Consider the following 23,990-nt stretch of genomic DNA (forward strand, 5'->3'; position numbering starts at 1 on the left):
CGTTTATCTAGGATTCTGTGTGTTCTATTGGATGCGCTGACTCTACCTATACTGGGTGAATTGTTATCTAAAGTCAGTTTATAATAAGTCATTATACGAGATAATCTCATAAAAAATAAAAGGGAAACTGATACAAATCACAAAACCAACATTCTAATATTTTTAGTGTGATTCTGTCGTATTTTTTCCAAAGAACAATACTGATACACTAAGTAAAAGATTAACTAAATATAAATCCACCTATTATAACGTGTATATGATGTACAAAAAAATAATTGCCTTGTTTTCTTCTGCAGGGTCCGTTTAGCAATGTATGGTTGGGCATTGTCGTGAGAATAATTGGACCTTTTCTGTTGACTCAATGCTGGGTGTTGTTGTCGAAGTTTCTGATGCATTTCATCCGTTTCTTCACAGTACTTTGCTGCCATAATGGTTTCGCCTGCATTCAAAAAAACTAATGGATGAGACTGGTCGCAGACCACCAAACAGTCAGTATGACCTTCCTTTGCAGTTCTGGCTAAGGAAGTGTTGTGGAGCTCTGTCGGCGTCTAACTACTGAGCCATTGTTGTTGTTGTAAAGAACCCACTTTTCATTGCAAGTCAAGAAACGGGTAGTTCTTGTTGCATAAAAGAAGGAAGATGACACTTCATAACAGCGTTTTATTTTAGTTGTCTTTCAATTCGTGAGGCACTCATTTATCAAGTTTTTTGTCTTTCCAATCTTTCTCAGTAGTTGGAAATCATTATATACATTACGTCTGATTAAGAAGCAAGTTTTTGAACAGTTTTGCGTGGATTGGCTAAGGCTCTAAATTGATTGTTGTCAACATCTGATGGTCGACCACTATGCTCATCTTCAAAATTCGTCACCACCACAAAATTTCTTAAACCACCATTGTGCTGTGTGTTCAGTAGTGGTTTCCGGGCCAAATGCTTTGTTGATATTACAAGCTGTTTCAAAGTTGTGTGAATTTTCTTTTTTTCCATCTTGTATTCAATGTTCTGAAAAGAAGACATAATTGTTTTAAAACGATTGTAATTTAAAATGATTAGAACGAAAACACTGTTTTACATGATATGTAAAGTGGAGGTATTATAACAAAAACTTATTTGAAAATACATCGTTTGAAATCAAAATTAAAAATTCCACAAGAACTTTCTTCTCAACCTAATATATAATGTCTGCACCCGAATTGTGCGGTTATTAGTTAATTCCCTTCATTCCCGTGGCAGTTGTTTGCTGACCTGGTTGTAAAGCCTTAGCAAATGGAGTGAAAAGTGGCTTTATGGCTGTGTTTGAATTTTCTGACCAGCAGGAATTGTCACCTTCAACACTGATGATTGCTTAAGCATGAAACACTAGTGTCTGTAGATATAAAAGAGTAAGTATATATATATATAACTTTTATTTATTTATTCTTTTTAAATAGATATTAATAATTATTTTACAGCTTCGAGACTTAGTTTGAAAATTACCTTCTGCCAGTCGGGGAATTCAAACCCAGTCACAGTCCTTAGTTTCGTAGATTGATATTCAATATTCAGGCTACTGGTAATTAGCACAGGGAATTAAGTTTTATTAATGCTAATTAGATGACAGTAAACAGTTGATAGTATTCAATGACTGACATTGGAATATTACATTGCACTAAGGTTGATCGCTTATTCTTAATTCCTTAAAGAGGGTTCAAAACATTTTCTTAAATGAACCGTCATATATTTATCTATGGTCCCTGGACAAATTTTCTATTGTAAATTATGTTAAATGTTCTATTGTAAATTATGGTAAATGCTTGAGACACAAGCCAGAGACGTTTTAAGGATGTAGTCATAGACAATCTGAAAGCTTTTGGAATGTGGAACACTAAGAAAGAATACCTTTAGAGCAATCTGTTTGCTAAAATTGTCCATCACAGCTTTGGGAGATTTGAGGCAAAGAGAATAAAGTACCTATAGTTTTTTTTTTTTTTTTTTTTTTTTTTGCTTACTCTGATGTTAATTACTTTTTGGTCCCTCTGATTTATTGGGCACACACATTATATATTAAGTTTCAGTGGTGTCCGTCCATGCGTCCGTTACTCTGGACAATTGATAGTTTTTCCTGAAATTTTGCCACAAATTTTATTTCATTAAATAAATGTGCACAGTAAAAAAATTTTTTTTTGCGAAAATTCTCACTGCGTCCCCAGGGGCTCAAAAGCAGTCAAAAATGCCCCAAAATGACACTTTTTGCTCCATAACTTTTGGTCTATTATTAGATTTTTCTGAAACTTGGCCAAAATGTGGAGCCCATTATTCTTAATATAAATCCAGTATGGGTGACCCTGACAAAATTCTGGTTCGCCGCCCCGGGGACTTTTAGTGCTAAAAACGCCCCTTTTTGTGGCTCTATTTTCATATTTCTCAACAAAAACTTGGTATGTCTGACTATATTTACATGGTGGTCAACTCAAATATACATGTGTTAAGGCCTGAAACTGCACCATTATTCATTTACACTGGTATTTGGTGTTCCCAGGGGCTCAAAAGAGGTAAAAAATGACACCAAATGGCCCAAAATTACACTTTTTGCCCTATGCGTTTGATTCATCCATTAGATTTTCCTGAAACTTGGCCAAAATCTAGAAGCCATTATTCTTAATATAAATTCAGTATGGGTGGCACTGGCAAAATTCTTGTTCTGGGGCTTTTAGGGCTAAAAAAACATGTCTTTTTGGAGATGTTTTTTCATATTACTCAAAAACGATATGTATATCTATATAGTGGTTTTCTATGTTGTTAAATTCAAGTATACATGTGTAAAATTTCACCGTTGGACCATTTTCACTGGGATTCAGTGTTCCCAGGAGCTCAAAAGGGGCCACAAATGCCCCAAAATTGCAAAAAATTACACTTTTTACCCATAACTTTTGACCCATCCATTAGATTTTTCTGAAACTTGGCGAAAATGTGAAGGCCATGTTGGCCCTTCAGACTTCTCACATTCATCATTTCTTATCTGTTTTTTTTGTGGCGCCATTCACATGCAGCACCGGAGGGGGACCACACATGGCAACTTGTTCTATTTAAACTTCAAAATATACTTAGTGTGTGTGAAAAGTCTCTACCAAACTCCTTTCTGAATATTTGGTCTATAAACTTGAACCGTGGTATTTGGACCTACGGCACACTTTCAATTTGATTTTTAGCTGGCAAAAATAGCTAAGGTGTCAAAATTGAAAACAAAACAGTTGACCTTAGCAGGAGTTGTCGACTGAACATGTTTGCATGTACAAACCATAATCTTAGGTTAAACAACTTTATTTGTTCATTTATTTTATTTTATTATTTTTTTAAAACTATTTTTATGCATATAGGCGTGGCCCAGAGGCTAAGAAATAAGGCTGGAGAGTTATGTTCTGGGTTCAATTCTAACCGATAGTACCTAAGTTTTTTATTTTAAAAATCATCTATAATATAAATCTCACCTGTCTGTTTAAATGTATGTATGTATGTATGTATGTATGTTTATATGTCTGCCTAAGACTTTTGACAGAGACGATGGATTTTCACGAGATCGGTATCGTTTTGAAGCTCAACTCTTCAGATAACAAATATCAAAAAATTGGCTAAAAACATTAATTCCTTCATCCTCAACTGGACACTTTTCTACAAGGAGTGGTCGCTTTTTTTGCCAATATTTTCGGAAGTCATCACCTCTTTTCGATTGACTATCCTTAATTTAAACCTTTGTCACTTCCGGTTTGGCGATGGGCGCAACAGCAAAGACGTCACATTCTTTTTCTCATTTGCAGCACGGGTTTGAGCCTGTCTGCCTACTACCACTTTTTTTTTTTTTTTTTTTCTCAACACACACCTCCAAACACTTGTACTGCCCTCTGCGATAGACATGTGTGAGGCAGTTTTGGATGAAAATGTGCTGCGAAATTGAAAGCTGTGCCATTGTCAGATAACACAAATGCGCAAAGAATAGAAGATACGTCAGAAGAAATAAAACTTAGTTAATTGATAGTGAAAACATGCATTTTTGCATTACAACTTGATGAAAGCACATATATTACCAGTGGATCTCAACTTTTTTTTTTTTTTTTCTAATACCGAACTATATTATTACTTTTGTTAATAATAGAGATTTAATATGTGACAATCTGTAACCGTAAATACACCATTACTCCTATTAGTATTCGAGATTTGGTTGGTGTCTGAAACAATATTCAGTAATATAATCTTGCGACTCACGCATGTATAGCGTAATCTACGGATCTAATTTTAACAAACTCTACTTATTAAATCTGGCTGTATATTGACAATAACGTCTCGAATATTTTCTTCCAGGTAGTCTTTTATGTTTGAGTTATAAGCGTAAGTATAGGATTTTACCTATCTTTTTTTATTTTTTATCTTTTTTTAATTACATTTTCACCCCAAACAAGGCACATTGCCACTCAGGTGTAGGGGGCTACTATCAGGGTCAGCAACTACGGGGGCACTATGTAGGGATTTGGGCAGCAAGATGTCGGTTCACGTTGCACTTGAACTTCTGCATGTCAGTACAGTTAGGGAAGCATGATCCTGGAATGGAATTCCAGAGTCTAGCGGTTCTGGGGAAGAAACTACTGGAGTAGAAGGATCTTTTGCATCTAGGGATCTCTACTGTGTGGGGGTGGGATTTAGCTGCCTGTCGGGTTTGTCGAGGGTGTCTGCGACGTGGGGGCACAAGTGTCTGCAGTTCGTCAGAGCACTCCCCATTAAAATACTTGTAGAACAAGCAGAGGGATGCAACGTTTCGTCGATGGGACAGAGGCTGAAGCTTAGATGCCAGTTCAGGGCCTATCAGATTGGCGACTCTCTTTTGAACCTTGTCTAGGAGCGAGAGACTAGTAGTAGACGCACCAGCCCAGATGTGACAACAATACTCCATACATGGGCGAATGGTGGCCTTATAGAGATACAGGATACTTTCAGGTGTCAGTAGTTTTCTAGCACGGTAGAGAGAGCCTACCTTTTTTTGCAGCGGCCCTGGTAATGTTTTCAATATAATTGTTCCGACTCATGTTTCCTGTGAACGTTAGGCCAAGCAGTTTGAAAGATGTACTCTCAGACAGGCACAAAGATGTACTCTCAGACTTATGGTGTATGTGCGATATTGTTGGGAAATTGAAATGCTGCTCACTAGAACAACTGGTGAGGAAGTTTTTAAAGTATCGGACTCTTTTCTTTCTCAATCAAGCTTGTTATGGAGCCAGTGTATTGGCATATGTAGAGATGGGGCAGCGTAAATGACCGGTATTCACTCAGGTGTTGTGGGTCATGTTAAGAAAGTAGCACCTAATATCACTGCAACACATTGCATGATTCATCGAGAAGCTCTGGTTGCCCCCAAAATGGATACTCCTTTGTCTGAAGTCTTGTCATCTTGTATTAAAGTGATGAATTTCATTAAAAGCATACCACTGTTTAGTCGTTTCTTTGCAATACTCTGTGGTGAGATGGGGGCTAAACATTCAAATCTGTTGTTTCATACAGAGGTAAGATGGCTATCACGAGGTAAAGTAATTCAGCGTTTATTTGAACTTAGAGAAGAACTGTTGATGTTGCTGTGTGTTCATGATGCTGAACTGGCTTCGATAATGGCCGATAAGTTGCTTATCTGGCAGATATATTCAACAAATTTAAAGAACTAAATTTATCTCTACAACGAAAACATTCAAATATTTTATTTAGTCATGACAAAATACAAGCCTTCAAGAAAAAACTGAATATATGGACTACAAAAGTAAGAAAACTTTAGATATGTTCTCTACACTGGACGAATATCTCAGCAACAATGATTCAATTAATGTTGATTTGATAATTGTAGATGTTAAACGACATTTGATATCACCAGCCGAACATTTTGACAAATATTTCTCGAAAGATATTCCAGATAATATTGAAAATTTTGACTGGATCAGAAATAATGTCGAACTTGCTGATAGTATGTTCACAGGAAATGAACTGGAAGAACTGGCTGAAATTTCATGCGACAGAAGTTAAAAAATTAGTTTTATGCAGCAACAAGTTTCGAAATTCTGGCTCACTGTAGCCTCCAAATATCCATTGTTATCTCGAAAAGCAGTTAAAATTTTGTTACCGTTTACAACAACATACTTATGCGAAGCAGGATTTTCGGCACTGACCAATTTGAAAAACAAATACAGATCCAGACTTGCTCCAGAAAGTGACTTACGTGTATGTTTGTCAGTAATATCGCCAAGAATTGACAGTTTGTGCAAAGCCGAGCAAGCACATCCTTCTCACTAAGTGTGTGTTGAAAAATCCTAAGTGTGTGTAATTGACAATACAAATTTTTGTTAAATACTATTGCTGTTTTCATTTAATATTAATATTTTAAACATTATGGACTTTTCTCGCTCCTAGCTGTTAATATTGTTGTTACTATAATAAAAATCACAGACGATCGATCTTCGGCTGATTAAAAACCAGTTAGAAATGCAGATTACACCCAGTCGTTATCATGCCATGGTTTTTTTTATTTTTTTATTTTTTTTTAAATTTTTTTTTTACATAGGCATCACCACATTATCAAGGCCCAGAGGCCACTCAAGGATAAGGGCTAAAGAGTGTACAGTAGAAATTGGTCAATATAGTAATCATTAGTAATGAAAATTTGGTAAATTTAATAACTTATATGGAACGGCTCATCAAGAACTTATTTACTTTAGACTTGAACACAACCATATTGTAGTCAGCCGGAAAGCAGGAAAACGGAAGACAATTCCACAGGCGTGCAGTTCTAAGAAAGAAGCTTTGTTCATGGAATCTACGTTTAGGTTTAGGCACAGATAAAGAGTGGGGGAAATTATTGATAGTGTTTACAGCTAGACGAGTGTTTCTTGTGAAAGTTTGGCGAGGGGGGACCATAGATTGAAGCTCAGTTGAACACTTTCCATGAAAATAACGATACATCAGAGACAAACTCGCAACATCTCTTCTGTGAGATAGAGGTTGCAAGGAGGAGAAAAGGACATCTCCTACGAGGCTACGAAGTCTATTTTGAACTCTATCAAGGCAGGACAAGTCCTTTCTAGCAGCTCCTGCCCAGATGTGGCAACAGTATTCCATCCTTGGACGTACCTGGCTCTTATATAGGTAGAGAATAGCATCAGCAGTGAGATATCTACTGGATCGATAGAAAGATCCCACCATTTTTCCAGCGGCCTTGGCAACAGATTTGATATACGTGTTCCATTTAAGATCAGGAGTAATGGTCAAGCCCAGAAGCTTGTCAAAACTTGAGGCCTCCTGAAGACGAGAGCCATTCATTTCAATTGATGACAAATGAGGATTAGAATGTTGATGATGTAAAGAGAGAAGCTTGGTTTTAGATGCATTAAAAGTAACCAGCCACTTCTTTCCCCATTGTACTACGTGCTCAAGATCAGAGGAGAGAGAATTGGAGAGAACTTGGTCGTTTACTGTCTTAGATGTGGTACCATAAATGGTAGTGTCGTCAGCATAAATGTCTACAAATGATGTAAGGATATGATTTGGAAGATCATTAATGTAGATCAGGAAAAGAGTTGGGCCCAGGATGGATCCCTGAGGGACACCGGCATTAATACTGTGAGCTTCTGATTTTTGCCCCTCAACTACTACTCTTATGAACCTATCAGAAAGAAATGATTTAATAATTGAGAAGACTTTTCCAGCTATACCATAGCTAGCGATCTTATGAAGTAAACCTTTATGCCATACCCTATCAAAGGCTTTAGATATGTCAAGAGCAATTGCCCTAGAAAGATTGCCACCGTCGAGAGATTTGCTAATCCTATGCAATATAACTGTAAGGACATCTGCTGTAGATCTAGCAGAACGGAAACCATATTGAGTGTCACTAAGAAGGTTATTTTTGTTGAGATGTTTGATTACTTCTGTATTTAACACAGATTCTAGCAACTTACTCATGACGCACAGGAGACTTATTGGCCTGTACTGAGAGGGGGATGAGCGATCACCTGAATTCTTAAATACAGGGCATACTGATGAGATTTTCCAGGGAGATGGGAAACTATTCTCCTTAAGACAACGTTTAAACAGTTTTGTAAGTATGGGCGCTAATTCAGGTTGAAGTTTTTTGAGTACTATAATTGGAATACCATCAGGGCCAGTTGCTTTACTCGAATCAAGGTTTTTGATTAGCTTCGCAACATCACGTACAGATATACGTATATCACATAGCGTGTTTTCTGATACAGGAGGAAATATTGGGGGTTGGCGGTCTTGGTCGCAAAGGGTAGAATAAGCTGCAAAGTTCTTGACAAAGAGTTTGGCTTTGTCTGATGCTGACGAGATTACCTCAGGTCCATTGATAATAGTTGGGATGGAGCACACGCTTCTGTTCAGGATTCTGTTTGCTATTTGCCAAAACTGGTGGGAACCAAGCCGCTGCTCAGCTACTTTGGACTTAACAGATTGAGCATACAACACTCTTGCGTTCCTTATTACTTTCTTACAATGGTTGCTGGCAGTCCTGAAAACGGCTTTAGTTTCCATACATCTATTACGTTGGAAGCAGTGGAAAAAGTGATTTCTGTGTGCAATGGCAGCAGCACATTCTGGAGAGAACCATGGCTGGCTGTTAGGTTTTTGCTGAAACTTTTTAGAGGGTATGAAATGGTCAATACCTACAATTAACCATTCAGTTAGGTCTAATACTATAGAGAACACATCATTTTTAAACATGGAATGCAGAGGTAGATCAGATATAAATGTACGGAAGCTATCCCAGTCAGCCTTAGTGTATCGATATACTGTACAATGAAGAGGTACGTCTGGGGACTTATTACATTTCATTTTTATCTTAATTGATACAACAGAGTGGTCGGAAGATCCAAGAGGCGACAGAACAGAAACTGAACATAGTTCAGGGCAAGTTGTGAGAAAAAGGTCTAGTAGGCTCGCATACTGGCCGTCATTATCGGGCACACGGTTATCGGAAGAAAAGCGACACTAAGCAATCGGACATTTTACTGCCGGAGCGTCAATGTCATAATCGTTTATAAGGGGGTCCCTAAGGTAAAACCTGAAATATAAAGGGGTTCACAAGTCAAGTTTGAAAAACCCTGGTTTATAAACTGGACTTGTAGTTTTGTTTGGGATGAAAATTTGTCGGCGCACTGACTGGATTGAATGGCAACTTTGAATCAGAAACAATCACGGCCAGGGCACTGAACACACCCATGCATGTTTATAGTATGTGTCACTGTTGATAGTACGAGGTGGAATGATAAAATTGTTGCCTTAGAAAAGGCGACATGATTCCATTTTTGTTTGATGAAAAACCGGTTTTCTTTTTTTTGTTGTTGCAGATCGTTTACTAGTCAAATTCCATGAACGACAGGAACCTTCTATCATCTATGAAAGTGACACAATATGTAACGAACGAGCTTGGAGATGTGCCGCTGTACAACTCATGCTCTCTATCGATCCAAGTTATGACAACAGGACCATTGCCAGCATCCTCAAAATGTATTGCTGAATTGTCACGAATAACAGGGACGTTCCCAGGGTGATGAAAACAAAGTTTCTGGTCACAGTTATGATCTTTGGTGTGGTTTCAAGTGAGGGCCACATCATGCCACCTCACATCTTTGAAGTCGACTTGAAAGTAAACACCAAAGTGTACCTGGATGTGCTGAAGAGTGTGGTGATCCCCTGATGCGGTCAGGTGGCTTCTGGCAGATCCTAGATATGGCAGCTGGACTCGGTGCCAGCCCACAAGTCCAAAGAGATCCAGGCTTGGCTTCAGGAGTGCTACGACTTTGTACTCTTTTTTTCACTAGCCTCCTTCCTTCCCCCACGACCTGAACCTGCTGGACCACTTTGTTTGGTCATACATCGCGTACATCACCAACATGACCTCCCACAACACCAAAGCTAGTCTAATCGCCTCCATCCGCTGAGTATTCGCCGAGCTCCCGCCGCCTTTTGTGGAAAAGGCATGCTCCCAGTTCCAGACCCGTATCGAGGTGGTGTTTGAGGCTGAAGGCGGCTACATTGAATAGATGTCAGCTGTACTATATAATCAAGTTAATCGAATTGATTTTTTTTCAATAAAATATTTTAAAATAAAGCTGTAGTGTTGTTTTCTTTATCGCGACAAAATTTTATCGTTTCACCTGAACATATTTTTTTTTTTTTTTTTTTACATGGAGTTCACCACTTATCAAGGCCCAAGGGCCACTCGGGGATAAGGGTTATTGTGTGTACAGTAATCAATGGGATAGTGTAGTAATAGTATTGGAGAATTGATAAAGTGTCATTACTTAAGGGGGCGGTTCATCAGGAATTTGTTTATGTTGGACTTGAAGACATCCAGGTTGAAGTCCGGAGGGCAACAGGCAAGCGAAACAGAGTTCCACAGGTGATCAAAAGCGGAAAAGGGGGATTGAACTGTGCATGTGCCAAGTGAGGGGTCATGAAATATGTCAACAGATTCTGATCTCCAAGTTCTGTTAGTTTTATTTTATAACTTTGGCAAAGTTTTAGTGACTCTCAAAATACAACTTTGAATTTAAACCAAAACATTTTTGCATTGATTGATTTTTTTTCTTTTCTTTTTTCTTTGTTCTTACTGGAAATGTTTCATGAAGCCAGCTGCCATCTTAAAACTCTTTATCATTTCACAAGGTGAACATCCAGTACTCTTTACTTTATTTAAGTTCACGTTATCAGAGAGACAGTTGCCATGGACAAGCTCACACCTTGGCAAATCCGTTACTGATTATGGCTATTGTTTTTATTGAGCAACATTTTTGATTATTTTGTTGGCATTTGTTTCCCTGATGTCTTTCTATGAAGAATTCTTTCGAGAAGGATATCGGGTACGTGAAAGTTGCCAACGTCCTTAAGTGTTGATGTTCTATTTCAATGTGGAGTATTTTATATTTTAGTATTCGAGATCTTTTGTGGATTGAGTTTTGTAAGTTAAAAAGAAATAACTTGATAATCATGCACAGTGCCAGCACACACCCTTGACAGATTTTTTTTGTGAGACGTAGCAAGACATACATTGAGCTAGGATTAAGGAGAGTAGATAACGAAATATTAGCTCTCTTTACTTCAATATTATTCAAAAAGATAATTTATGTATTAATACCGTAGTACCTTTAACGTACGTACATACGTGTCACGGTTTCTAGATTATAAATTAATCGAGTGTCACATCCTCTATATATATAAAAGCCAAACGTCTGTGTGTATGTATGTTTGTTTGTAACGCTAAAACTTTTGAAAGACGGAACCAAACTTGACAAATTTGGTATCATATCGAAGCCCCATCACCCGGATGACAAATATCGAAATTTCACGTCAAACGGACCACTAGAAGTTGGTCAACTGATCAGTTATCTTCGAGGGGGGGCCCCCAAAAAGCCTGTCATTATCTATATATATAAAAGACAAATGTTTGTTTGTAACGCTAAAACTTGAGATGAAAGATTCCTCTCCCCTAAGAATAAAACATATGTTCAATATCTGCTTTTGTTTTTTAATTGTTTATATGGTCCCGAGCAACGCCGGGTAGCCCTGCTAGTCTATATATATAAAAGCCAAACGTCTGTGTGTATGTATGTATGTTTGTTTGTAACGCTAAAACTTTTGAAAGACGGAACCAAACTTGACAAATTTGGTATCATATCGAAGCCCCATCACCCGGATGACAAATATCGAAATTTCACGTCAAACGGACCACTAGAAGTTGGTCAACTGATCAGTTATCTTCGAGGGGGCCCCCAAAAAAACCTGTCATTATCTATATATATAAAAGACAAATGTTTGTTTGTAACGCTAAAACTTGAGATGAAAGATTCCTCTCCCCTAAGAATAAAACATATGTTCAATATCTGCTTTTGTTTTTTCATTGTTTATACGGTCCCGAGCAACGCCGGGTAGCCCTGCTAGTATTTATTAAAAAGGAAGATACTTGATAAAATACTAGGAACATTAAAGTAGCGTATCTATATACTAATTTAATGTCCGTAGTATGTAATCACTAGGTCTATGACAAGAGAATATTCTTTCTATTGTTTTGACTCTCGAGTATATATCCGACATGGTTAGACACAGTTAATCAATCGAGAACCACATCACTCTATCTAAAAATATAAAAGATATTAACTGATATATACTCGAGTCAAAATAATAAAAAGAATATTCTCTTGTCATAGCCCTAGTTATCACCTTCTATTCTCCTTTTTAATAAATAGGATCTCCTGATAACTAAAGACACAATGTAAATATAAATATATATATATATATATATATATATATATATATATATATATATATATATATATTTAAGAGTGTAGCCATCCACAATTGTGGGTTTTTAGCCTTTTATCATAATTTTATTTTAAAATATTTTTATAACACGTTTCAAGCTTTGGTTCGCTTTCTTCAGATATTTTCGTGAAACGTTTTTTTTTTTAAATGGGAGTTTGAAATGTTATTTTTACATCTGCATATACTAAATGTGTTTTCACGAAAATATCTGAAGAAAGCAAATCAAAGCTTGAAACGCGTTATAAAAATATATTAAAATAAAAAAATGCTAAAAGTCTGAAAAAAACCCATGATTGTTGATGGCTACACTCTTTTAAATATACATTTTTTTTTCTCGTTTTGAACTACACAACCATCACTTTAAATATATATATATATATATATATATATATATATATATATATATATATATATATATATATAATGATGTCGCTTTTGGGCCATACATAAAACTAAAATATGCTTTTTTGATCTTCTTGCTAGGATTCAGGGGTAGTATATGTTCTGTCTAAAGATGATATAATAATATCGTGAGGTTTCTGTTCGTGCAATGGAAATATGTTATGGACTCCTATAAGGATATTGGAGATAAACTGTAATAACCAAATACATTCTGATACTACATTAACCAGATTACTTAGGTAAATACTTTTACAGTTTTAACAAAAGGGATACAAATAATATCGTGGGGTCTCCATTCAAGCTAAACGTCTACAGAATAGTCATCAACAAGATATTACATATGAAAGATGCTGCTGTAGAATTTTTACGGGTCTTGCTAGTATTGAAATAAACAGAGCTGTCCTGATTTATGTAAGAAGAATTTCTTAACATAAGACGTAAGAATTTAGGAAATTCTGAATGAAAGCAAAGCCGAATAAATAGCTTCGTGAAGCCATCTTGAAAAACTTTATTATTTGGATGTTTTTTGACATCCAGGTTTCTGTATGTTACTTCAGTCCATGTTTTTAGGGAAACACTTGCCATCGGGCAAACTCAATCCCTGGCAAGTCTGTCTCGTGGCTGTGATCTAAAATCTAATAATTTCTTGTAAATGACGGGAATCCTCCAAAAAAGCAAAAGTTATTTCCTGTATTTTTTCTCTTGAGCACCTTCCATGAAAACGTTCTCTGCACGTCAACGTCACTGATCTATCTATCTATATATCTATCTATCTATCTATCTATCTATCTATCTATCTATCTATCTATCTATCTATCTATCTCTTATATTATACGATGTATCCGGTCTATAGCTTCCGGTTTGAAAAATTCTGCGCATGTGTAATTAAAAAAAATTTTTTTTTCACAAGTCAACAATTTTTTCACGTTCAAAATATGCAAATAAAAACAAAACTAAATCCCTCTGCTTTTTTTTCCAGCGGCATTTTACGAATTTTACTTGTATTTTTCATTGCAAGTTGGAATCGTTTTCAAACAATTTTATTTATAAAAAACAAAAAAACAAACAAACAAAACAAACAATTTTATTTATAAAAAAACAAAAACAAAACAATTTTATTTATAAAAAAAAAAACAAAAAAACAATTTTATTTACAAAAAAAAAAAAAAAAAATCGAATCTAGTCCGGAATTCTTTAGGAAATGCACAAGTTTAAATTAATTAAAAAGTTTAAATTAATTTTATTAAAAAGTTTAAATTTAATTAAAAAGTTTAAATTAATTTTATTAAAAAGTTTAAATTAATTTAATTAAAAAGTTTAAATTTAATTAAAAAGTTTAAATTAATTTTATTAAAAAGTTTAAATTAATTTAATTAAAAAGTTTAAATTTAATTAAAAAGTTTAAATTAATTTTATTAAAAAGTTTAAATTAATTTAATTAAAAAGTTTAAATTTAATTAAAAAGTTTAAATTAATTTTATTAAAAAGTTTAAATTAATTTAATTAAAAAGTTTAAATTTAATTAAAAAGTTTAAATTAATTTTATTAAAAAGTTTAAATTAATTTAATTAAAAAGTTTAAATTTAATTAAAAAGTTTAAATTAATTTTATTAAAAAGTTTAAATTAATTTAATTAAAAAGTTTAAATTTAATTAAAAAGTTTAAATTAATTTTATTAAAAAGTTTAAATTAATTTAATTAAAAAGTTTAAATTTAATTAAAAAGTTTAAATTAATTTTATTAAAAAGTTTAAATTTAATTAAAAAGTTTAAATTTAATTAAAAAAACAAAAACAAAACAAAACAAACTCTTTCATTTTCATTTTTTTTAACTGGTTATTTAGTGCTTTAGCCTTCGCTGTCGCCTGAGCTATCGCCAGATGGATAAAAAAGTCTAAGCAAATTCAAGCTAAAAATGCATATGTACACATGCTCAGAAGTTAGTCGATTTACTCCTGCCAAGGTCAACTGATTTTATTTTCAATTTTCAATGTATGTATGTATGTATGTATGTATGTATGTATGTATGTATGTATGTATGTGTGTCTAAAACCTTCGACAGAGGCGACGGATTTTCACGTGATTGGTACCGTTTTGAAGCTCGACCATTTGGACGACAAATATTGAAAAATTGGCTAAAGATATTAATTTCTTCACTCTCAACTGAGCACTTTTCTACAAGGAGGGTCGTTTTTTTTCGCCGATATTTGTAGCAGACACAAATGGACCCCTTTTCTTCTCGCGCATTCGCTTCCTCTGAGTGAGTGATGAGGCGCTAGACTGTCCAATCTGAGGACTTGCGCACGAATACAAATTGACTCCTAGGGACCAGACAGCTTCCGGTCCCAGAAGAAAACTCTCTCTTACGCTACCAGCCTTCGTCGGGGCTAGACGCCTGTTCTCTTCGCTGCTCCTACTAAAGGTATTGACGACAGCCGCGGGTTGTAACTACCTCGTAAGGCAGTGGAGACCCGACTCTACTTTCTTCCTTCAGTACGCTTTGCAAATAAACCTTTCCCTTGTTAAGTTGAAGAAGTTGTTTGTCATTGTTCATAGAATTGTGTTATTTTATTCCCTAAATATTCACGAAAGTCATCTTCTCTTTTTGATTGACTAGCCTTAATTTAAACCTACGTCACTTCCAGTTTGGCGATGGACGCAATAGCGAAGACGTAACTTTTTTTCTTCACGTTCTTTTCCTCCTTTGGGATACAGATTTGAGCCTGCCTGCCTACTACCACTTTTTTTTGCCAACACACACCTCCAAACACCCGGGAAAGACCAGGCACCCAGGCTACTATATGAAAAATGATAAAATGTGAGTTAATTGACCGGTGTGTTTGTAATGAAATAATCAGCCCAGGAAATATATCAAAGTTATTATTTTAGTAAGGGGGCGATACATACTATATAGTATATAGTAATGATTTCAAAAGTTATAAAAAATGTCTTGGGTATAATTCACTAGAATCGAAACTAGAACGTTTAGCGCTCCAGCCTTAGTTGTTATTTATTTCTCCAGCGATGTTACCATCTGAGCTACCGAAAGGTTAAAAATAAAGTGACTTTGAGCTGTGAATGTTTAATTTTGTGACTGCGCAGAATAACAGCAGCAATAACTACATATCCTGTCAATGTCAACTGTTTTGTTGTCAATTTTGACACCTTAGCAGAACATTTTTCCAGCTAAAAATCAAATCGACAATGTGCTACAGGTTCAAATACCCTATATATCAAAATTCAACTTTCTAGACCAAATATTCCGAGAGAAATTTGGTAGAAACTTTTCGCACACACAGAAAAGGGTCACTTATATATATATATATATATATATATATATATATATATATATATATATATATATATATATATATATATATCCGTGTGTTAGGACGTTATTATCTTAAATTCTCCGCAATTATGCATAATATACAAACTTTGCGCGAATAGAATTCAATTTAATAGTGAAATGAAACCAATCATCTACCCCCCCCACTAAAAAAATTAATGAACGCTCGTTTATCGAAGAAATATACAAATTCTTTAACGTTCATGTAGTCGCTCGCATATCCATGACTGAGTGTATTAAAAACTCAGTTTGAAAAATTTTAAATAGAAAAAATATTTTAATATAGATGCCAGCGAGAAAAAAAATCTCAACTTTATATATATACTAGCAGGTCGCCCGGCGTTGCCTGGTGTAAGATACGCTTAAATATGATATTTTAATTCATGCATACTACGTATTTATAATTACAGAGACAATTTTCTATCGATTATTATATTGAACATAATATATAATAGTTAGATCTAAACTTTAAAAATATATATGTGATTTAGGTGTCATCAGCTAGAATCGAAACCAAAAAATACAACTCTCCGCTCCATACCTTAGCAACTGAGCCACGCCCCTCTCTCTCTCTCTCTCTCTCTCTCTCTCTCTCTCTCTCTCTATCTCACGCACACACAAACACACACACGTATGTGTGTGTGTTTGTGTGTTAGTACGATTACTCGGAATCGGAAAAACTGGAACTTTTGGGGGTATCAGAATCGGGAAAAATTGTGCATATTTTCCGATGCCCAAACGAAGTTTTTAACTTTTAACATTTTTTTTATTTGATTCTATTTAAAACAAAACCTTTCACTGCTGGTAGTAATAATAAATATGTGTTAATTTTAAACAACCAGTAACGCTAAAAATCTATAGCTCACACCCCACAAGTGTATTTTTACGTTTGAGAAAATACCTGCACATTTAACACGTGTTTTTACGGTAATCGGGGAAAATAGCAACTTTATAGTTAAATATTAAGAGATTCATGAAGAATCGGTAACTACATCGGAATCAGAAATTTTAGTGCAGAATCAGTAAATGTATGGGAATCGGAAAAAAATATCCCACCACTAATGCACACACACACACACACACACACACACACACACACACACACACACACACACACACACACACACACATCTAAAAAGAAAAGAAAAGAAAAAAAGACCATTATATGACATTCAGATAAAGGCGGATGCATAGTAATTATAGACAAAAATATATATTTAGAAAAAATGCACACACTACTACCAGACACAGTCACATATGCTCCCACAAACTTAAATTCCTTACATAAAGATTTTGAAACCGTCAATAAATCCTTTAAAAAACTTATAAAGAACGATAAAAAATGGACAGCACATATCGCGTATCATCTCATTGTTCCCACATTATATGGTCTCCCCAAAACACATAAAGAAAATATCCCCATGCGACCCATAATATCAAACATCGGGAATGTCACACATAAGGTAGAACGATCCGTTGCCCACATCTTAACCCCATTAATGACACTGGATATGACCTTAAACTATATCCGATGGTGAGGCCCCAGTTTACAGGCCCTAGGGAGTGTGGAGCCACCCTTTAATTGCCATTGCTCCCAGGTCCACTCTGACCCGGAGTGGTAGCACCTGTTAGGGTCCCAACTATGGGTTAAAGAGAATACGACTTAAAAAAAAAACAAATATATTATATTAAAAAATCGCTCTTCAAAATCACCAGATTCGGCATTAAATAACCTGAAAAGGGTTGATATGCCGTAAAACAAAACAACCAACCAAACAACCAACCATAACCCCATTAATGGCACCATTAGTACTGCAGTACTGCACATGTTAAAAAACAAAAACAAAACAAAAAGCTCTAGCAACCTCCTAAATAAAATAAAAAAAGAATATCAACATACTTAACAAAACCATGCGAAGTTTGTACAGTTTCCTTGGATGCCAATGTTCCAATGAAAAAATGCCTAAATGCCTAACTCTACTTCAGAAACACCTGAACAAAATAAACATCGATCTATCTTTTTCCCCCAGAAAATGCAAATAATTCAACTCATCACTGACATAATCAATTCAATCATTCTTTTTACAGACAAAAATGCGGACTCCCCATGGGAAAATCCCTCAGTGAGGCAATATCCTACTTATTTTTCAGATTTTTAGAAACCAGCTCCTTCAAATTTAGATTACCTGCAAACACCGCATACTTTAGATACATCGACGGCATCCTTATTTTTCTCCCCGAAGATGCACAAAATAGAACAATAAAAGATTAAACGAAATTCAGTTGAACCCTCTATAAACACACACTAACCCTTACCCACTATAAAATTCACACACTAACCCTAACCCTCTATAAAATTCACACACTAACCCTAACCCTCTATAAAATTCACACACTAACCCTAACCCTCTATAAAATTCACACACTAACCCTAACCCACTATAAAATTCACACACTAACCCTAACCCAATCAGCTCCCTACCTTTTCATAAGATTAGAAAACTATCTAATGTTCAAAGTACACAGAAAAACTACACATAAGAACGATTACTTACACTGCTACTCACGCCACAATGATAGAATAAAACCCGGCATGGTCATCGGCTTTTTCTTACGTGCCTTCAGAATCTATAGTCCCCAATACCTTGATGATGAAGTTCAACATATCGCAAACGCACTAAACCTTTACAATAGCAGACTTATTTCATTTCTAATGGGAAGAAAAGGCCACAAAATATATTCTAACACAAACAAAAACATGACACACCTGACATATCCCTACTAATTAGACATCTCCTCATACAAACCCATACTAGTAATGCAACAATTTGCAACACCCTCAATAGACTTGGTATACACACGATACAAACAATATCGTTAACGACAAACCAACATTAAAAAAAACCACTAGACACTCTTCCCAAACCCCCACATCCAACGCCGGCATATACTCTGTCCCCCTGTGATAACTGCCACCAGACATATATAGAAGAAACACAAAGTAAGTTGTAAATAAGACTCAGTGAACACAGAAGAGACATAACGAACGGCAACCCCTTAAAAGCACCTTCTACCCACTGTGCTGATGGCCACTCGTTCAGCTTTGCACATGCAAAAATGATCAAATTCGTTCCAGATAAAGCTGAACGAAGACTTTTAGAATCAACACTAATTTCAAATACCAGCACGCACCAGCACCACCAAGCAGAGAAAAGGATTTTACAATTCAGCCCCCATTATAGGAAATATGATAATCAAAGAACAAAACATGAATATAGATTCTGGGTAGCTATTCTATATATCTTTAACCGTTTCTCCTTATATAATTTTGATCGGGTATTAACTAACAAATAAATATAAATAAAAATACATTAAACAAATATAAAAATGACATAAAAAAAGCATTTAACAGTTAAGTAAATATGCATGCATATATGTATATGAGTGACGGTTGAATGTGTATGTATACATAGAATAATCCCCCCCCTACACGCACGTTTGTAAATTCTTTTCCAGAGTAAGAAGGAACATTAAGTCCCTTCCCCTTTGATTCGCATGTTGTCTGTAACTTGTTTCTTTGGCATTTTTTTGACTCCATCCTGATGATATTCTCTGAAGTAGGGACGAAACATTGATTGCTATCTATCTATTGTAGGTTTTCCTTTTCATTTGCGCGCGCGTGCACACACACGCACACATATATATATTTACAAACACACACACACACATATATATATATATATATATATATATATATATATATATATACAGACACACATACATATATATATACACACAGACAAACACACATATATACACAGACTCATACAGTCACACACACACACACACACACACACACACACACACACACACACACACACACACACATATATATATACACATATGCGTGGCTCAGTTGCTAAGGAAATAGGTGGAGAGTTATATGTTTTGGTTTCGAATCTATGTCTATAATACAGGGTGTTCCAAAAGCCTTGGGCACATTAAGCAGATATGAGGACTTGAAATGTGCCCAAGACTTTTGGAACACCCTGTATGTATATATATATATATATATATATATATATATATATATATATATATATATATATATATATATATATAATTCACCTGTCATCCAGATTTTTAAAAAATGGATCCATTCAACAAATAGCATAAAATTAGACCCAACTCTGCACTGGACATTACCTCCTCTGTTACATTAATCAGAGACTTAATCACTAATGTATTTAAAACACTCAATATAGAGGAGTCTGTTTGAACAATATACTTTGCAGTCAACATTTAGTATAAAAAGCTGCCCCCACCCCCAGATTTTGTGTCAATCGTAGGGAGAGGTGTCCGAATCTAAATAAACTGTCACTGATTCAATGGGATGTAAACATATCTGCCTTCCTTTTCGTTTTATTTATATAGATTATTGGAATTTATAAATTTGTATCGACAAGGTGTACGTCATAGTAACCAGAGGGGATGTAGCTCAGTGGTAGAGCGTTCGCTTTGCATGTGAAAGGCCCCGGGTTCGATCCCCGGCATCTCCAAGGTGTGTTTTTTCTTATCTGTCCACATAAATAAACAGTAGATGTATGTATGGGTGCGTAACCATTAAACTCTTTAACTACTGGTCACATAATATAACGCTGCACGGCCTTTAGGCCGCATGCGCAAGCTCGTCCATAGCTTGAAGTGTTTAATTTCTAATTTTACTTATCTGTCGGTAGCTCAAACAGTAGGGAACGCCACTGGGACGCTAACTGTTTTGGTTTCGATTCTAGCTGAGGGCACCTAAGTAAGTTTTTTTTTCAATAGAGAATTGGCTCTCTAATAATAAATCCGAAATCTGCATTAAGTAAAATATATTTAAGCGTATTTTACAACCGGGCAAGGCTGCCCCCCCCCTTCCCGCTAATTTACAGTAATCTAAAAGAAATACTATTTTCCAAATAAATACATAAGATGTATATCACAAAAATAAGTTTACGAAATAAGGCTGTCATGGCATTCCTAAATCTAATAGATTCTATGTTTATTAATTTATTTTTATTTCGGACTATTATTCTCATCTTTATTAGTTGTTGTTTTCATCTTTATTGGTTGTTGTTTTTCACGACGTTTCGATCAACTATTCCTCTGGCCTTCGTCAGGTGGTAACCGCGACGGATAGGAACTTCGAATCTCCTAACTGCATTCTCAGCAATCACTACCATCCGTAGTTGTTGTCGTCTCACCACGTTTTTGGCCAAGTAAACCTCTGGCCGGCTTTGGGCAGGATTGAAACCGCTATCTTCAGACAATGTCCATCTGGAACCGTAGAGAGTCAACGTCTCTATCAACTGCTCGATCCCGAAGCGCGATCAAGTTTAGATTCTTTGATCTTATAAATCCCCGTTTATCAGAGAGGCGGTAGCACTCTATATAGGGATGGCCCGTACACGCCTATATACGCCTACAAAACAAAACTATCCAAATCTCAACTAAAATCAACTTTTAAGTTTCAAAAAGCACATATTCTTACAGAGAAGTGTCTTACGAATCCAGCGAGTGTCAGAACGTCGGTTAAAATGTCAAAAGAGAGCAAAAAAAAAAAAAAAAAAAGGGTACAAAAATGGCCAATTGTTCTTCTTTCTTCTTTCTTCTTTCTTTTGAGACGATGTATCTCGGTGTACGAACGGTCTCTGACAACAGTTCAAGCATCAATCGACTGCTCTTTACACGGAGAAGTGCAGTGACCCATCGCTTTTTAGCTAACTCCATAATTAAATAAGATTACGTGTAATAACAAGTTTTAAACACTATATACCCAATGTAGACAGACCACTTCGAACACGGAACTTCTCTCAAAAGGGACAGCTCCAAATAATACACCGGATGCTCACAGACGTTCCAGTTTGCCAGTGGCGTATATTTCTTGGACGCTGAATATTTGAGGTGAACTTTAAGGTTTTTTCTTTAAACAGTAACCCACCAGCGTTAATGAAACCACGAAATCTTTATCTCAGTTGATCAAAATTGTTATAAGAGTAACCTATCAGCAAGTACGACGTCAAAAAACAATGTTATAAAAACAAATAATTCTTCAGATTTTGGACTGTAAAATATGTACAAAATGTCAATGCTGTGACCAGGATTCGAACCTAAGTTATCACGGCCACAACTCTAGACGATCACGGCTAACACTGACGTCTGTCGCTCTTGGCAGAAAGACACATGACTACTGTCAAACTATTGAAAAATAAGGAGGAAACTTGAAATTCTCACGCATGCGCAAAAATACACTATAGCAACCATTGTTAAATGCAGCTGAATCTCTTCGCTCGCTAAGAAAAGTAGATCAGACCAGTTCTTCTAAGAACTCACCAAACGCCAAAGGAAATAAGTTAAATTAACCGCAAAAGAAACTGCAAGAAAGTCAAGAAAAATTTAATAGTGAAAGTATGAACATTTTAGAACTTTATAATACTCTAACTGTTTTATCAGAGAGGCGGTAGCACTCTCTATGTAATATAGAACCGATGGAGGACCAAGAGGCAACTCCTAAGGCCCAAAACCCAAAGACCTAAAACCCAGCAGGAAGCGACCTGCTACTAATGGAGGCGGCAATGAGCCGCCTCCTAAAAAAGACAATACTATCATGAATGTAAGTTTAAAAATAAGACTATAAGTAAAAATACTAATTAACAAGAATAAAAAAGCATTGGAAATGCAAAAGGATATAGGGATGGTATGCCAAAAAGTATACAAACAAGATAGCTATGAATGGCTAGGCACATGGAAATAGAATTGCATCCAAAGTATAGCCCTATAGCTTTTTACAACTGTAATGATGGCACGGAATGAAGATTGGAGAAAAGCTATAGGGCTATACTTTGGATGCAATTCTATTTCCATGTGCCTAGCCATCCATAGCTATCTTGTTTGTATACTTTTTGGCATACCATCCCTAAATCCTTTTGCATTTCCAATGCTTTTTTATTCTTGTTATTATTTGATCTTTCATAGTCGGGCCCGTACCGATTGGTATATATATCATTCCTTAATTTGAATTCATTTTTGAGATGAGCATTATATATATATTAATTTATTTTTATTTCGGACTATTATTCTCATCTTTATTAGTTATTATTTTCATCTTTATTGGTTGTTGTTTTTCACGACGGATGGACATTATCTGAAGATAGCGGTTTCAATCCTACCCAAAGCCGGCCAGAGGCTTACTTGGCCAAAAACGTGGTGAGACGACAACAACTACGGATGGCAGTGATTGATGAGAATGCAGTTAGGAGATTCGAAGTTCCTATCCGTCGCGGTTACCACCTGACGAAGGCCAGAGGAATAGTTGGCCGAAACGTCGTGAAAAACAACAACCAATAAAGATGAAAATAACAACTAATAAAGATGAGAATAATAGTCCGAAATAATGATAAATTAATAAATATAATGCTCATCTCAAAAATGAATTCCAATTAAGGAATAATATATATAGATTCTATGTTTATTGTTATTTATAAAATATAGTTTTTAAGCAGACAAGTGAAAATGGCAGCTGTAGTGTTATACCTTATTCTGTACAGGTTCAAACTGCGAAAGGCGTTGCAGCAAGAAGGAAGAAAAAATGTTTTCTTTTCATTGTATACTCTTTAGAATATAGCAATAAGTTGCTGCCATCATCATGATATTCAAGGGAGATAATTCCCCTTTACTTTTTGCGTTTAAGCAAGAACAAAGGTTGATTTATCTCCCCAAATATTTAATTATACCCCTTGACTTTCATAATGCTGTCCACATAGGCAGCAATATTCCGCGAACGGCTAAAGTTGAAACTATTTTATAAAAACAAAACTACTGGATGAATTGCCGTAATTTTTGATAAGCAGTAT

General features: G+C 35.5%; 1 protein-coding gene and 1 non-coding gene across 2 annotated transcripts; both read left to right on the forward strand.

Moving 5' to 3' along the window:
• The first annotated feature begins 5,279 nt into the window (after positions 1–5,279).
• Positions 5,280–5,684, forward strand: LOC145294162 (protein FAM200A-like). The gene has a single exon (XM_080141269.1). The coding sequence runs from the start codon at positions 5,280–5,282 to the stop codon at positions 5,682–5,684; it is 405 nt and encodes a 134-aa protein (XP_079997395.1).
• Positions 5,685–20,582: 14,898 nt separating this feature from the next.
• Trnaa-ugc (transfer RNA alanine (anticodon UGC)) lies at positions 20,583–20,654 on the forward strand. The gene has a single exon. It is a non-coding gene; the product is annotated as a tRNA-Ala (tRNA).
• Positions 20,655–23,990: the final 3,336 nt, after the last annotated feature.

The sequence above is a fragment of the Euprymna scolopes genome, chromosome 15 (genome assembly GCF_053919585.1).
Source record: "Euprymna scolopes isolate OS-2025 chromosome 15, ASM5391958v1, whole genome shotgun sequence".
NCBI lineage: Eukaryota > Metazoa > Mollusca > Cephalopoda > Sepiida > Sepiolidae > Euprymna > Euprymna scolopes.